Source organism: Salarias fasciatus, chromosome 12, assembly GCF_902148845.1.
Source record: "Salarias fasciatus chromosome 12, fSalaFa1.1, whole genome shotgun sequence".
NCBI lineage: Eukaryota > Metazoa > Chordata > Actinopteri > Blenniiformes > Blenniidae > Salarias > Salarias fasciatus.
The window spans coordinates 11,100,362-11,116,460 of record NC_043756.1 but is presented as its reverse complement, the minus strand read 5'-3'; the positions used below and the strand labels follow the sequence as shown (position 1 = coordinate 11,116,460).

The 16,099-nt window shown below is 41.0% G+C and overlaps 1 protein-coding gene across 1 annotated transcript; it reads right to left on the bottom strand.

Moving 5' to 3' along the window:
- Positions 1-10,846: 10,846 nt before the first annotated feature.
- Positions 10,847-14,377, bottom strand: wdr54 (WD repeat domain 54). The gene is made up of 10 exons (XM_030104791.1): positions 14,257-14,377; positions 13,839-14,117; positions 13,431-13,493; positions 13,160-13,226; positions 12,548-12,604; positions 12,348-12,475; positions 12,065-12,165; positions 11,694-11,856; positions 11,498-11,572; positions 10,847-11,361 (listed from the first exon to the last, which is right to left on the bottom strand). Exons 2-10 carry the CDS (start codon positions 14,061-14,063, stop codon positions 11,230-11,232), a joined length of 1,011 nt encoding a protein of 336 aa, XP_029960651.1. The 5' UTR covers positions 14,064-14,117; positions 14,257-14,377; the 3' UTR covers positions 10,847-11,229.
- Positions 14,378-16,099: the final 1,722 nt, after the last annotated feature.

Here is a 16,099-nt window from a genome sequence, read left to right as displayed (position 1 = left end):
TAAAAATACCAAATCTCATAGAGAAATAGAGTCAAGATAATGAAGAAAGAAGTTGGTAAAAGACAGAACTATTGACTCAGACTGTAAAAGCCCCTGACTCACAGGATAGCTTATAGGTGAAACTCAGATGTCACAGAAGAAGGCTAAATTGCATCATCATGAAGTCTGTGAGTGTCAGAACGTACGGTGTGTTCATGTTAAGACACATTTTACTTACTTCGGAATTTACTCATTTTCATGTTTGTTTCGTGAAGAGTTTTTACATGTTTGTTTAATAAAAATCTCTAAGGTTTCTGACAGCTGTTGAAAGTTGATTTCTCACGAAGCCTCACGGATCAGAGTGAGTTAATGTGTAACCTTGCTCAGATTCAGCATTCTGAGACATTAGGTCAGTTTACATCTTTAAGACAACTCGCTGTTTGTCTAAAAAAAAAAAATCCAACTTATGCATTTTTCTACATGAATTCCTGTGAACTATTTGTATGACAGATTCAAGTCTCTCGTCCAGCTGTTGTTGGATATGCTGTATCCATATAATGACAATCCATGATTCAGATTTAGGTTATCAACTTAAACTGTTGAAGTGTTTCGAAGTAGTTCTGTGAATGGATTTTGACAGATACCTTCTAATTAGGTCACTTTTTAAATATATATAAAAATGTTTTGACTAAGATTAATCAAATTTCTATTAAAGATGCACAACATGTCTTTCATGAGGTTTCCATCCCAGCTTTATCCACTTCTGGGTTTCAGGGTGCTGCAGGTGATCCCAGGTAGCAGGATACGTCCTGAACATCATCATCCTCAGTCATCATAAGGCAAGCACAGAGAGACTAACTAACCTCAAATCTTTGTTTTTGGACTGTTGGAAGACTGAAATACCCCGATTAAACACATTGCAAGGAGAGAAAATGCAAACGGCAGCTTCTGGAAAAAACTACAAACAAACATCCGCAGTCATATTATGAACCTGTCCTTCTAAACCAGTCTGTCTGAGTACATTGCATTTCTCAACTTACAAATCAAGTTCAGCCCAAAGGATTGTCCACCTTTGTCTTCAGTCTTTCCACTACCCACCCAGCTAATTTTGAAACTGAATGGGTGGATTTTCAAGTCTAGAAAAACACTATTGTGTAGTGCGGCTGGTAGCCACAAAGAGCATTGCTCCAGACATTGTTAAATACCAGTGTGACATCTTAGACATGTGTAGTCCCTACTCTGTCTTGTTTGTCAGCTGTCTGTATTGCTCAGCTAGTTTGGTTGGTTAGGTTGATGCATATAGGTTCAGTATTCTTCAAATTTATAATAAAGATAATTTTGAAGTCAGATAATCAAGACAAGAAAGATGTTTTTCCCCCAGTATTGATCTATACTGGTAAAAGCTGTTTGAAAATTGGGTTTTGATAGTTGCAAACATTCAGTCAAAACAAGAAAGTTATGCACAGCGTTCTTCAGCGTTGATTTGTTTATTTGCACTCTAAGTCACGGGCATCAGCTCTTTTAAATAAAACGCTGGTCTCAGAGTGTAGATTTTGAAGTTGGCACAAGCTTAAATGTCAGGCCGGAGAGGGGCTGTGAGAGGGCCCCTGTCTCTCACAGATTCCCTAAAACTCCTGCTCAGCCAGGCATCTGAGGCAGCCATTGTCCTGTGAAGGGAACGGAGTGACCTGCCCAGGCTTGCTCCTACCTCAGCATGCATGCAAGTCCTAGGCAACCGTCCTCAGGCTGTGACCAGAGGATGGGTACACACTCACACACACATACACACACGCTGACGCACACACTGATGCACACACAGCATTATGAACGTACGGAGGAACAACATGCTGCAGCCGTGGTGTGTGCACTGCTGGGATGAAGCAATAAAATGAAGACTAAAATTAAAAAAAACATTCTACAGCAGTTTGTCCTGAATTCTGCTGACATCCTCATGATATGATGAATATCCTGACGATCACACGACACCAAGTGTATTGGGTCTGTTCACTTGTCTGCTTTTGTTGCTTTCTCCTCCTTTCTTTATGGCATTCACATGTATACTAAAGCTTTATTTCAAAGTGTCTTGGACAGCACTTTTTCATTGACAGTGGCCTCCGCTGTAGTACTATTGATGCAGCCACATGGGCACAATAGAGGCATAATAGGCAATCCACAGTGTTCACCTCTCCCTCTGTCCGATCGCTGTCTTTCCTGAGGGGGCAAACTGCTGATTCCAGAGGTGTGAACGGCCTGCCTCAGCTAAATCCCCACAAACAAACACAATTGGCCAGTGTGGTGCACCAATTTCACATACAATTACGCAGGCGCTCATAAACAAACAATACACAACTCGCCACATGCATGCACAAAAGAAAAGATGATCTTTGTCCCACTTAGATCAGTTTCACTCAGCAACTCTGTACCTCCACTGTTGCATGTCTGGAGCAACAATAGCCTTTGACACGGCCATCGAATGGCCACAGTGACATCCACCGTCGAGTGCTGGCCGACCACAATGAGCCTCTCTTTCCCTCAGAGCCTCTGCTTTTCTTCTGCCTGATCTCCCAGACAAAGCAGTGTTACACAAGTACCAATTGAGCTTGAACAATTGCTCACAGAAGAGGCACTGACTTGGTGTTTCCAGCCTCCCTTGCCAAATGTACCACAATTGTGTTGTGACGGTAAATTGGCGTCTTATACGGCCACGCACAGAGGTTAAAATGAATTACTCCAGCTTAAATTTGGGTCTCAGTTATTGATAGGCAGTGAAAGAGAAACTGAATTTCATAACTTCAGAGCAAAGACTGACTGGTGAAGGGATGTTATTTGAACTGTAATTCTCTAATTTGCTTATTTTTTAGATTTTATTTTATTTATTATGATAATTTTGCTCTTATGTCTTATTTTTTGAGAAATAATCTTCAAAATGTGCGCAGCAAGATCATATTGAATTTGTTTAAATGTTTGCATCTGAGTCTCCTGAAGATGATGTAACTCATTTAAATCAAAAGTTAGTGTCAGATACTAATATGCAACTTCTCATCATTAATGAAACACAATCCATTTGTACCAAGCAAAACTGATTTTCACCCTCTCTGCTCTTTCTGATGTTAAAAGATGTTTATTTCACATTGACATTAGTCCACATCATTATTAAGGAGCAGAGAAGGCGGGAGCTGCCCAGCGATTGTATACTTGGCCTCTATTGACCTCATCTCTTGTTCTAAGGTTACCTTTACTATTTATGGATGCGGTGTCGATTCACACATATGCTGCATTCATGGGCAAGAATTCACAGACCTGGAAAAAAACAAAAAAAACAGGGATTTGTATAATTCTCCCTAATAACCCAGGCGCCAGGTGTCACTTTGTCAGCATGGACACAGATCAGAGAGAGGAGGAGTGACATAACCCCTGCAACGTGTTAATCCTTCACTCTCTCTCTGTTCATCCGTCCACCTCCAGCGAGGGGTGCCATCTCGTCCTCCGCCAGTTCTCGTCCGGTTTTGGGCACCTGGCCTCCTTGGCCCACGCTCCGAGCTGCCTGAGTCCCTCCAGCGCGTCACTTAGGTGCTATGAATAGACACGGGCGTATGCTCGGCGCTGTCAGCTGGGCATTGGCACGTGTGGCTCATGTCAGCACGGCTGCAGCGCAATGCTCCTGACTGGCGTCACTGCACTGACAGCACATTCGGGTTGCCATGGAAACAGGGACGAGCACCGATGCCTCTGCCCCGACATCCATTGACTACATTTTCCAGACGAAATCTTAACTCTTTCTCTCTTTCTTTTTTCTTTCTTTCTTTCCCTCTCTCCGTCTCTGTATTTCTCCTTATCTTTCACTCCCATCTCCATCCCTCTGTCTCAGCGTCTCTTGTTTTCCTGACTTATGACGCTCAGCAGGGGCCTTGAGACTGGAAATGCCATCCGCGGGGCTTTTTATTCTTGGGTTTTGTAGTCTTTGTGATTGTTGTGCTCGTGGCTCGAATTAAAATCTATAATAACTGATTATATTTGTATTCGTGTAAGGGTTTAGGAAAAGGGTTTTCCTCACTAATGAATCAATGGCGAAAGCTTCTTAAAATTGTTGTCTATGCATGTGGGCCATATGGCCTCTTTTCTCAGAGGAACTGGATTCATCCCCCCAGGCATGCGGAAAAAGAGTGACTATCCTTAATGGACAGGTGAGTGGGTCACCGGTGCTTCACTGAGAGCTCACAGTTTTCTCAGAACAAACAAGCAGATTGCAGTGTTTGTACTTTTGCTTCATTTACCACTTTGTGTTTAATCACACGCCGTTTACTGTGTCCTGGCCGGCAGGCCGGAGAACAGATTGGTGGAGAGGAAAGGCACTGAGCTAACAGAGAAGCACAAAGTGAAGACAGAAGCTTTTAATTTTCTAATAATAAGTACGATGACGCTTGTCCGTATTTGCACGTTGGTTGGTTGAATAAAAAACATCTTCCTTTCACAGTGGAGCATCTCTGTATAGTTTTATATAATAACTATGTGGATAAAGTTTGAAAGTTCACAATAACAGTTTGAATCACTTATGGGGTAAAAACCCAGTGAGGGAACAGCTTCGGGTCACAAGAACAGTTTGAGAAACAGAACAGATAATAATCAGCCTGTTAAACTTTAAACCACTGAGACTCCTCTTTTATGGACCCTCAGCTGTTGATAATTCTAAAGGTGTGGATGCTAGACATTTAATATCTGTGTATTTATGGTGCAAAACACATTAATGCTGTCTTAGATAAAGAAGGTCAGTATGTGACCCCGCTGTGAAATTCAACAAAGAATGCTAACAGCCATCTATGTGTACAGAAGATCATTCATGACCAATAGCAATATTTAACATCAACAATAAAATTTCAAGGGGATTGCAAAGAAAAAAACAAGAAATTTACAGTTTCCCACTCTTGTAGCGTAAAAGTAACACGCTTCCCTCTGTGCACTGGCAGTGAGAAAGCCCCAAAATGAAAACATTTTCCTGGAAATCTAAAAAAGTTTAATGGGTGCATGAACTTAGACACACACGCAAATATTTGCACACAGAAACAAAGAACTCAGGTAACCTGATGTTTGTGTTTATTTGTTCTGAGCTGAGGTTGTGTCCTGAAGACACCCATTCGTCTCTTTCATATTAACCCCATTACCAGCCTCACCCACGGAGCACAGTGATAAGGGGTTGCCAGGATATTGCCGTTATTATTGCCGTGACTCTATTTTTAGTCGCAGTACGTTTCACCCACACACTTGCAGTAATGAGAGGTGTGTGTTTACGTGTGATCAGACAAATTTTCATCATTCTTATGGATCGAAGGTCTGAAACTGACAAGTTCTGTGTTGACAGTTTAACATTCAGCACAAGATTCTCACAGTCATGTTCTGCTTCAGAGTGTGAAACCTTAAAAAATAAGATATATCTAATGGTGACGCTCATTCTAATATGACTTGTCAGAATCATTTTGTAAACGTAAACATGCTACATTCTCAAAGATATTAAAAGTGAATGCAGACACAATCACACACGGGCTCAAATGAGATAAGACTTCACTATGAAGACTGTCTGGAAAATGAATCCATCACCATTCGAAAGGTGCCGTCTGCACACACACACACACACACACACACACACACACACACACACACACACACACACACACACACACACACACACACACACACACACACACACACACACACACACACACACACACACACACACACACAGGCTAGCATCAGCACATCAAGATCAGACAAACCCAACAATGCCCAGTGCTAGGCAACCATGCCATCCCATACAGATGGCAGAGAGTCTGATCATGTTTATTTTACTCTAATCTAATGCATTTAAGTCCCACTGCCTATTCAGGGCCTCCAAATGATGTTACTGAGGATATGCAAGTCTGTCTGTATGTGTGTGTGTGTTATTTAAACAGAGAGAGAGAGAGAGAGAGAGAGAGAGAGAGAGAGAGAGAGAGAGAGAGAGAGAGATTGTGTGTGTGGCAGGTCACAACAAACCAACTAATCACAGTTGCGTACTGGACTGTGCCTAAATAATCAGTCATTTTTAATAACAATAAAATATCTGTGAAACTAGGTAACAGGGAGTTAAAACTGCCTGATAGCAGCAATCAAATTTTAGAGCAAAGCAATATGTGCAAACGTAACAGGGTTTTACCTGTAAATGTGGCTCTTCTGTCATTGAAGGATTCTCCGGCTCACACTGTCTCCTGGGATTCTCTCATTCAGTTTTTCTTTCTTTCATATTTTTTCAGCTCTTGGGCAAGGCCACGTCATGGTGAAGTGTCTGGCACTGATCTTCTTGAGCAAATAGATGCAGTTCAAACCAGAGTCCTGGAGTTTTCATGTGCTTCCTGTGCTTTTTGTGGATTTTTCAATTCGTGTCCATTTTGTTTGTCAGATGTCCGTGTGTCTGAGCATATCTACTTAAAAGTGGATGGATCTCAGAGCTTCATGGACCCGTAGGTTGTCAGATGTGTTGAAAAACACACAGCATGAGTGTGTGTTTTTCATCTCTCATGAGAAGACATTGCATTTAATTGAGCAATTACTTTTCATTGCTCGATGTAAGTCAATGCTTCTCTACTAAATGGCCAATGCAATTAAAAACTGTATTTATCAATGTAGTATGTTGAATCCTGTATTTGTCGATTCATGTTTCCAATTAAAAATAAGGAATTTTTTTTTTTCATTATATCAAAGACATGTCAATCCCACATTTGGAAAGCGACCTTCAAGACAGAAAAATCATATACATTTGATATATATTTTCCAAACTGTAAAAGTGCAGCACTACTCATGAAAATGTCATATCTGGCGAACAGCTACCTATTAAGTTCTTTACAGCTAATAAACTTTTTTATGTGTGGTTAACAACTAACAAGCATTTAATCAGTCTTTGTGTTGTTTGCATCAAGTCAGTCATAGAGTGACAAATACTGAAATTCAGTCATTTGATTACTTTGAATTACGAAACAAGAAGGAATAAAAGTCTTTCCAAAAAGAAAAATGCATTCTTTAAAGCTTTTATCACACTGATTACAACTGAGTGGATCGTAAAACAAGTAGTTAATGAAAATGAAAAGTTAATCTTTTTGTGGTCTCGACATACAGCAATTGCATCTTTCCTTGGGGCCCTGTCATGATTTCCAGAGAACCTTTGGGACCCGTGAGTCAGTCTTGACGGCATGTTTAGACGTTTCCCCAGAAATCAGAGGCCCACACAGACGAGAAGGGTGGATCGTCTTGGCATGACATGTGAGGGTGTGTCTTTCCATGGTAAAGTAGAATAAGGCACAGATGCTGTGGCTACAGAGACGGGTGACTTGGCTTGGCTTTATGTAATTTAGCCTGTTGCATGGAAACAGATCTGTCCTGCTGCACCTCCAGCCACCCTTTTTTTGTCATTGGAGTGTTGTCACTACCTCATTCTTTTTTAATCCGGCTCCCTTTTGATCTGTGAGCATACTTCTTTTCTATTTGCAGGTTTGTCCAGTCACTCCACATGCCAGTCGTTGTAATCACATTAAAAGGCAAGGCAAGTATATTTATACCTGTAGCAACATTCGTACACCAGGCAAATAAAAGTGCTTCACAAAGGCAAAGAAATGGCTAAAATTACATTGAAATCACAAAAACCCCAAGATATTAAGAAACAGTGCTTTTTAAATGGAAAAGGCAATTTAAACAGGAGAATGAATGTTTAGGAATTTCAAATAACTGTAATAGAAATGCATTCAGAGCTGTGAAAAATTACAATGATCACGAGGAGTAATGTATTAAAATCATAAGAATGCTGCAGTAAACAAAGTTTGAAGCCCTCATTTATATAAGCCAACAGTTTGAGTGGACCTCAGGTGTTCGGGAATTTGTTTCCACAAGTGAGCAGCATATAAACTAAAGGCTGCTTCACTTTGTTTGGTTCTGGTTCTGGGAGCACACAGTAGATCAGTCCTGGATGACCTGATGGGTCTGGATGATTCATGAGGAATTGATAATATATAATATATATAACTTTGATATATTTTGATCCAAGACCATTCGGCACTCTGTGGAGCAGCATGAAGATGTTGAAATATATCCATAGACTCACAGGAAGCCATTGCTGTGCAGTGTTTTGACAACTGGCCTGATATGGTCCAGTTTCATGTGTTTGTATGGACCCTGGCTCAAAGCGAGAACAATTTTTCTATCTTACACCAAGATTTCTGGCTTGAGTTTTAGTTTTCAAAGACACGAGGTCAAGGTGAGCACTGATCTTTGACCATTCATTTTGGGGCCAAAAAAAATCATTTCTATCTTGTCTGTCTTGAGCTGGAGCAACATTTGGCACATCCACTCATTGATTTGATGAATATACTTACTTAATGAAAGCAAGGAACTGTCATCCTGTGATGACGCTGAAATATAAACTTATGTGTCATCTGCATAAGTATGATAAGAGATGTTGTGGTATTCCATAATCTGAGCAGTGTTAAAATATATGATTAAAATTAGATTTACACACCCTTTTTTTAAATGAAAATCTGACACACCTGTCATCGATGCACAGTTGATTTACCTGAAAGATGTCGTGCACTGGGCGAAGATGTCATCCCACACTGTGTTGTAATGTGGAGATCGGGGCTCCATCCGGGTGTTGTTGTCTGTTCCCGGACTCCATTTTTATGTCCACCCTTCAGCACAAGTGCTGTATTCATTCATATTATTATATACAAAATTAAACTGACAAGCTGTGTTTGGTTTCAGTTGCAAGTATTACTTGACCTACTTCTGGCTCGGCTCTTTTCCGACTGCAACACGTGTATCTTCACGTCAGTCAGAGAGCGGCTGCAGTTTTTCAGGTCTGTTAGTTTGTGCTTGTGCTTCCCCCCCTTTCCCATTTCAGTGTGTTCAAAATGGGATACCTATTTATACCGCACGTCTGCGGGAGCTGGTTTCCTGATTGCTCCGTCAGAGCGCTGGTCTGTCTGCGGCTGCAAGCTGGAGGGGCTTTACTCTCCTCATCCCCCTTGGTGGGGCTCTATCCCAGCAGGCTTAGTGACACAGGCCGAGGCAGCTGCCACAAGGCTCGACAGGCAAAGGGATAAATTGCTCCATCTCAACCGGAATAATGAAGGAACACAAAAACAAAAGGATGAAAACGTATTTGTGTTGTACTCCCTTGAACACTCATGCAGGGAAATATTCAACCACACCTGCTAACATATAAGGTCAACACTGCCCTTAATGGAAGGGCTTGCATTGTTTTTTAAGGAGCCGGGCTTGGTCGAAACTCCAGGACAATTCGGGCTATGCACTGAACAAACGTGTCCTGTTGGTTATTCGCTTTCATTATTCAGACTGTGGCACTCAAACACACTCCAGGAAGGTCGATGAGCTGAACAAAAGACGGGCGCCCTGATCACACCAGTGACGTCTTGTGACTCCTCCACGTATTACTGTCAGTGGCACGCTACTTTTTACTCTGATGGTCTTGCAGAATCTATTTTTATCTTGTCACTCTCATTAATAAAAGATATCAAAGTGTCTGCTGGAGAATTTAACTGCCAGACCATAGTTCTAATACTGTATTTATGTGACACACATAATCCACATATAGGCACATTCGTGTCCGGGAACAGCTCATGTCGAGGTCCGATCTCCCCAACATTGTGTGCTCAGCTGTGTGTAACACCTAAGAGCCAACTATTGACAAGTACTGTGACAGTACACAGCATGAGTGGCCCTGAGGCTGTGTATGGAACCACAGTCACACAGCACTATTGACTTACTTAAAGAGGAATAAATGATTGCTCTTGTTTGTCTCCCATGCTTTTTTTTTTTTTCCTGTAAATAATTTTGTCTTATTTCCACTTTCTTCCCTCGGGCTTATTCTTAAACAGCCTCTCCTGCTGTGATCTATAAATCTCTGGTCTCTGAGCCCTTCGCTTATTACACGGATCTCTTTTGACCGACCTCTCTGTCCCTCTGCACTTTTCCACTAAGTTATGTAATCTCAGTGTCTATGTCATTTGGGACCTCATATTGACATTTTAGTCCTTCGCTGTCCCTCTCCAGCCAATGCGTTTTGTCTCTCCGGTTAGAGAAGCTGTACAGCATGACCCAACAACACATACTGAAAAAAAAACAACAACAACAACAACCCAATATTGATTCCATTGAAGATTATGCCTATTCATGTCATCGGAGTGCGTGTTTATGTTTTCCGTTTGACCCGGCCAAATCCTTAGCATGACTGTCATTTGGTACCTACCAAAGTTAAGTTACATAACTCACCATGTGTGTGGGTTCAAAACAGTCTTGTCAGCTGATGTTATGTGACCAGTGTTGACTGCAAACCAGAAAAGACTAGAACTAAGGGATTTAATACATGCTTAGCCTTTGATGGACAAACAGCACACAATTCCTCTCTGACCTCATTTTTCTTATCTTGTCACGATAAGGTGGGATTATGATACCTGGTTGCCTTATGTGACCTACAAAAAAAAAATTGTGTGTTAAGACCAGTGCAATGAGCAAAAATTTGTTTTAACAAAGGCACAAAACCACCACACCACATCTCTGTTCTGAGCTATATATTTACTTGGTTTGCACAGAAACTAAGATACTGATTGGAAGTAGCTTGGATTTCTTTTCAGAAAGGATTGTTGCAAAAAAAAAAAAAAAAAAATAATAATTAAAGCATGTCAAATAAAGCACAATATTTCAAATGTTGCAAAATAAGACTTGTGCAATTAGACTGGAGCCCATATGAGAAATCCTCCAAAGCAATAAAGAGGAAAATGCTTGACTTCTCCCTGTGATGTGCCCGTGTTTACCGTCTCTCACTGACACCCCGTAGTCTGCACGTATCATCCCATCCTGACTGGCATTTTCTGGAAGACTCTGTCTTCTGTGCATAAAGTTACTCTACACTGCTCTCCAGTGGAATTAGTTAGCAATTACACTGTGAGCGCGTGCCACAAATATTTAACGTACAGCCCCATCTGGCGTTGCTCTTGGATTCGGCACTTGTAGTCTCACACATGTTGTGCATTATTATGTACAAAAACACTGAACACGTTTTCTTTGCTTGCTCTTCTTATTTTAACGCTTCAGAGATACATAGAGAAGTGACACAAAAACTCTCAAAAGTATGCTATGTCCATTATTACCAAGTATACAAAAAATCCATATATTAAATTTACATTCATACGCTTAAAACTCAAAAACAAAATCCTATGACTGTATGTAACGAATAATCTCACTCAGGTCATAACCTGTAACTGCAAAGGCGTAACCATCACCGTCACAGAACTTGGCGCCACAGATCTGGGTGTCTGTCACACATTCGTTATGCAAATGAGCCACCTGAAAGAGGAGGGAAGAAAATCACAGTGAGGATCATATTTAAACTTGGATAACAATGATGTGATCAGTTAAATCTGACAGACATGTCAGGCTTACATATCAGGAAAAACACATGTTAAGCCTTAAAACCAATTACCTCCACGGTGTTGGTCTCCGGGGTCATAGATAGATGCCACACTCTGACCAGAGAGTCCTCAGCAGCAGACAAAAGCTTCATTACACAAAGAGATGGATATTGTTTCATAAATATGGTATAATTAGACTTCACACTTCAGTATGCCTGAATATTGAACAGGTTATTTACTTTGGCAAAAATAAATGATAACGCATACCAGTCCAGAAAAAGGGGCAATGTCCAGTGAGTATATCCAGCGAGCATGAGCGTTGACCTCAGCGTGTAGAATTCCTGTCACTGCCTCGTAGAGGCGGATCTGACCCGTGCCGTAGCCCGCCACCACTGTGCCTTTCCACAACTTGACTGATGAGCAGCTCATACTGGCAGCAGCAGGGAACAGGGAGGAACCAACGCCGTCAGGAAATAAAAGGAAAAAATGATTATTAGATTATGAAATGAGAGAATCAATGCATTGAAATACACAAATAAAACTATATATGAACAGAGATATACCCTGTCACTTCAAGAAGACTCATTGTATGTGATTTATATCGTGCTCACACCAAAATATTAAAAATAAATCCATACTCAAAACCAGGGATCTTATTGAGCAACTGAAATTCCTCCCCAGACTTCCACACACACAGGTTTCCCCCGTCATCTGCAGTGACCAGATTAGCTATGCACTCCTGAAAGGAGAGAGACAACAACAAAGTGAAAGGGATTATGTAATTCGTCGAGTGGCTGCACTTCCTAGAAGTATTATATAAAGTAATAATTTATTTAGATAGTCTGATATTCGTGGAAAAGTTATATTCTATCCTGTATCAACAGCATTTCAGACAGAATGCAAACAGCACACCCAAAATACCTGGCTGCCCGAGCACTCCGACGCCATATCAGTAACAGACTGATTATGCTCCTCAAGAACCTCGGATAAGGTAATGTTGCTTCCTTTACTGGGGATGTCAAATACCAGAATTGCACCAGAAGAAACCCCTACAAAAAAAAAGAGATAGTGGAGTTTTATTCTGTGTGTAATCCAAGAAACATATTTTACTCACTACTTACCCACACAAATATAATTCTCCCACACTGCTGATATCCCTCGAGCAAACACCGCCTGTTCTGCAACACAAACAAGGTTTCTGAGTATACTCGAGCTAATTCATAATTTCCCTCTCACACGAATGCATAAGTTAACTAATATGTAATCAAGAATCCACCAAATGGCTCTGAAAAACATTGTGAGTACAATATTTTAATTGAAAGGGTGATGAGTGCTCAGATATACTAGTTTGAGTGTATGTGTTGGATGCTTTGGCTTAACAAGAGTTACATAACAATAATAACATGAGTTTGATCCCTGGTCAGAGCTTTCATGTGTGGATAAATGGAAAAACAATGAACAAAAAGATCTGGGAATAAAAATGAATGGACTATGTAGACTCTAAAAATGGTCCGTTTTAGTAAAATAAAGGGGGCGCTCGATTAATATTTTTATGTGGTATTTATGTTTTGAGAATTTAATCAACTATACAGACACTGGAGCAATAAAGTGTCATACATATGGTACATTTAACGCTTCATCAAACCTTCATGAGACCAAGTTATTAAGATCTAGACAGATCCAACTACTCGAACTGTGCAGTCCATTTACAAATCAAGTGCTTCAAAAATTACCTGTAGGTGTTTCTGGAGTGTCCAGTGCATGCCAGTACACCATGATGGAGCCATCAGACTCATACATCTATGACAATGGATTCATAAGAATAAATACAGCAAAAATACATTAATTTATACTTGTGTGAGTCAATGACATAGATTTCATACAGACTCCTCTGTTTTTTAAAGTATATGGCTGCAGCAGTAAGTGAAGCAGTAGCAGATATATCGGTGCCTCCTCCAAAAGCATCAGCTGTGAGACAGCAGGATGAGAAATGGAAAGACTCACCTGAATGCCTTTCTGGGAGGTCAGCACCAGCAACTCACGAGAGGGGAGCACACAAAAGGCTGCCTGTTTCAAAAACATTTTAAAAAATCAGTATATTTTCAGTATCAACACAAAACCAAGTAAGAACAAAGAGTGTGAACAGTGAGGAAACAGTGTATTATCTACCACACTACTTCAAGGATGATCACCAGACTTTTGGGACATTTTGGTTAGTCTTGACAGCTAATGACAAATGATCCTCAGATCAAAGATTTACATGCACAAAAAACAGAGCTACAAAACACGTGTATTTTGTGCACATAAACTAGACTGAAAAGACGATCAACTTGTTGTACACCCCTGAAGATTCGGAGTCATGACTTGGTCTAAAGGAGGTTAAATGGGAGGGACGGTGCACGGTGCCCTGACCTGCATGATGAGAGACGTGCTGGTGGCCACGTTGGGCTCTTTGGACTGCAGCTGGCGGTGGGAGTAGTTGAGTCCGTCCCAGGACGCGCTGACCATGTTGACCACATTGGCATGAACCACGGTGAAGTAGGTGAGCTGCCTCGGAGCGATCCGCAGCACGCTCAGGTTGTTGTACAGTGCCGACGCACTGTTTTTTATCTGGATGCTCTTCTCTTTGTGATACATTGAGCGGGCTTCTTTAAACTATGTGTCCAGTGGGGATATATATCTAGTTTGACGCTGGAGAGAAGAAAGCGTCAGCAGTCACACAAACATAATGCTAAATGCTCAACATTAGCAGCAAGCTAGGCTTGTTAGCATGATCAACAATCAGCAATCACTTTAAATAGCAGAGAATGGAGAGAAAGGGTCGTCGCACCTTTACTTTGAACTACAGATGATCCAGCCCTGTGTCCATCAGTTCCGTCGTAGTCGACTTTTACAGATAAAAGTGATGGGAACGACACACTTCACTGCAATAGGATTACCCTTGCGTCCTTCGCAGCCATAGAGACCACGTACCCCTGCGTCGTGACGTCAACTTTGCGTGCCTGGTTGCCAAGCAACGGAAGACCATACGGAGCACACGAAGAAGAAGACTCAAGGTAAATTTAATATATTTTGAATATTCCAGGTCAGCATATTAATAGCTCTATAACATACTAGACGGGAGACGAGCGTTGGCTGGTGGTTTGTTTTCTACATTTACTTTCTTAAAAATGTGATTTGCTGCAATGTGCGCCCCTCATGCTATGCTTTTTGACAGTGCAACAACACAACAGCAGGAAGCCATAACACAAATTTAAGGGCCATAAAATCAAAACGTAAACGCTTTAAATTAACAGAAATCTCCAGTTCCCCTTTAATTTGTGGCCTTTGCGTTTGTGTTATGTTCTTCTCTTCTTCCTCTTTTCTTTCTGTTTTGTTGTGACTTTTATTGTTTTGCTGTGATTTGTTTTTTGCTGTTGTGTTGTGGTGTAGACCCTTCTGGGCCACCGTAATTAATACTTGCTGAGCACTGTGTAATGTTCATGTGATTTTGGTATCATTACACAAGCAGACTTTTTCACATAATACCTCTATTTAAGCTAACGATGTGAAGGCCATTTTTCACCAGCTGCTTTTTAGATCACTAAGCTCATTAAGAACTACAATTTGGGGTTCAATATGGGAGGAAATTTTAATGAAGGCATGAATTATCCCAATAATTACATCCAAATAGCCTCTGAAATTTAAAATGAGAGTGTAACACAGAGATCGCTTTAAAAAAAATCCCTTTTAAGATTTCAAAATAATCTTTTGATTCAAAACAATTGACAGTATTAATATATTATTGGAGCCCCATAAAGACAAGCTAAGATATTAAAAAATACCCTGTATCAATAGGATAATGTGTATCTTTTCCATGTCAAATTTATTTTATGTCAGCCTCTGGACTACAATGCCCCGTTCTGCAACCAAGTCCCAGGCTGAGCAGCGAAGACATAGGTCACCAGCCCACAGAACCACTCCTCCACCGCAAGAGATCACTGATCACTTAAAGACACAATGGGCGGATATTTCGATCCAGGAGGATGCCGATGATACAGTGGGGGAGATTATGGATGAACTGATGACCAAAGTCATGGAAGGCTGCTTTAAGATTTCGATCGAAAAACAGGTAAATGCTAAAACTTATTTTGGCATTTTCCTCTGCATGTCTCAACCTCATCTGTCTCCCTTTCCAGTCAGACTATGCAACATAGCTTCATTAAGTTCAGTGATTCAAGATATTTTTTCCAAGCACAACATATTGATAATCATCTTTACCTTTCAGCTTATACCTTACTCTGTATCCTGGGCCAAGAGATACCTCACACAGGCACTAGAGCACCATTTCATGTGCCTCGATGAAGGAGAAGGACTTAATGAGTTGTCTAGAACAGAAGATTCCGAGCCCATGCCAGCAACTATAGATCCTTTGGCTCAAGGGTGTGTGCCTGTTGTTAAAGCTGACCACCAATCCCATCACGCCCCACAACAGGTACCCCTGTTCCACCTCCTTTTACAGGCCTGATTTCAAAGCTTTGGCTATTTTAAAGAATAAAACAGTGTGTGTATGTCTGTGTTCTTTTCCAGCAGGAGATTGACATGAGCCACATCCCTGTGCAAACCAAGCCAACAGTGAAACAGCAGTGTGACCAACCCCAAATGACCACCTCCACAAAGCCGCCTGATGAGGA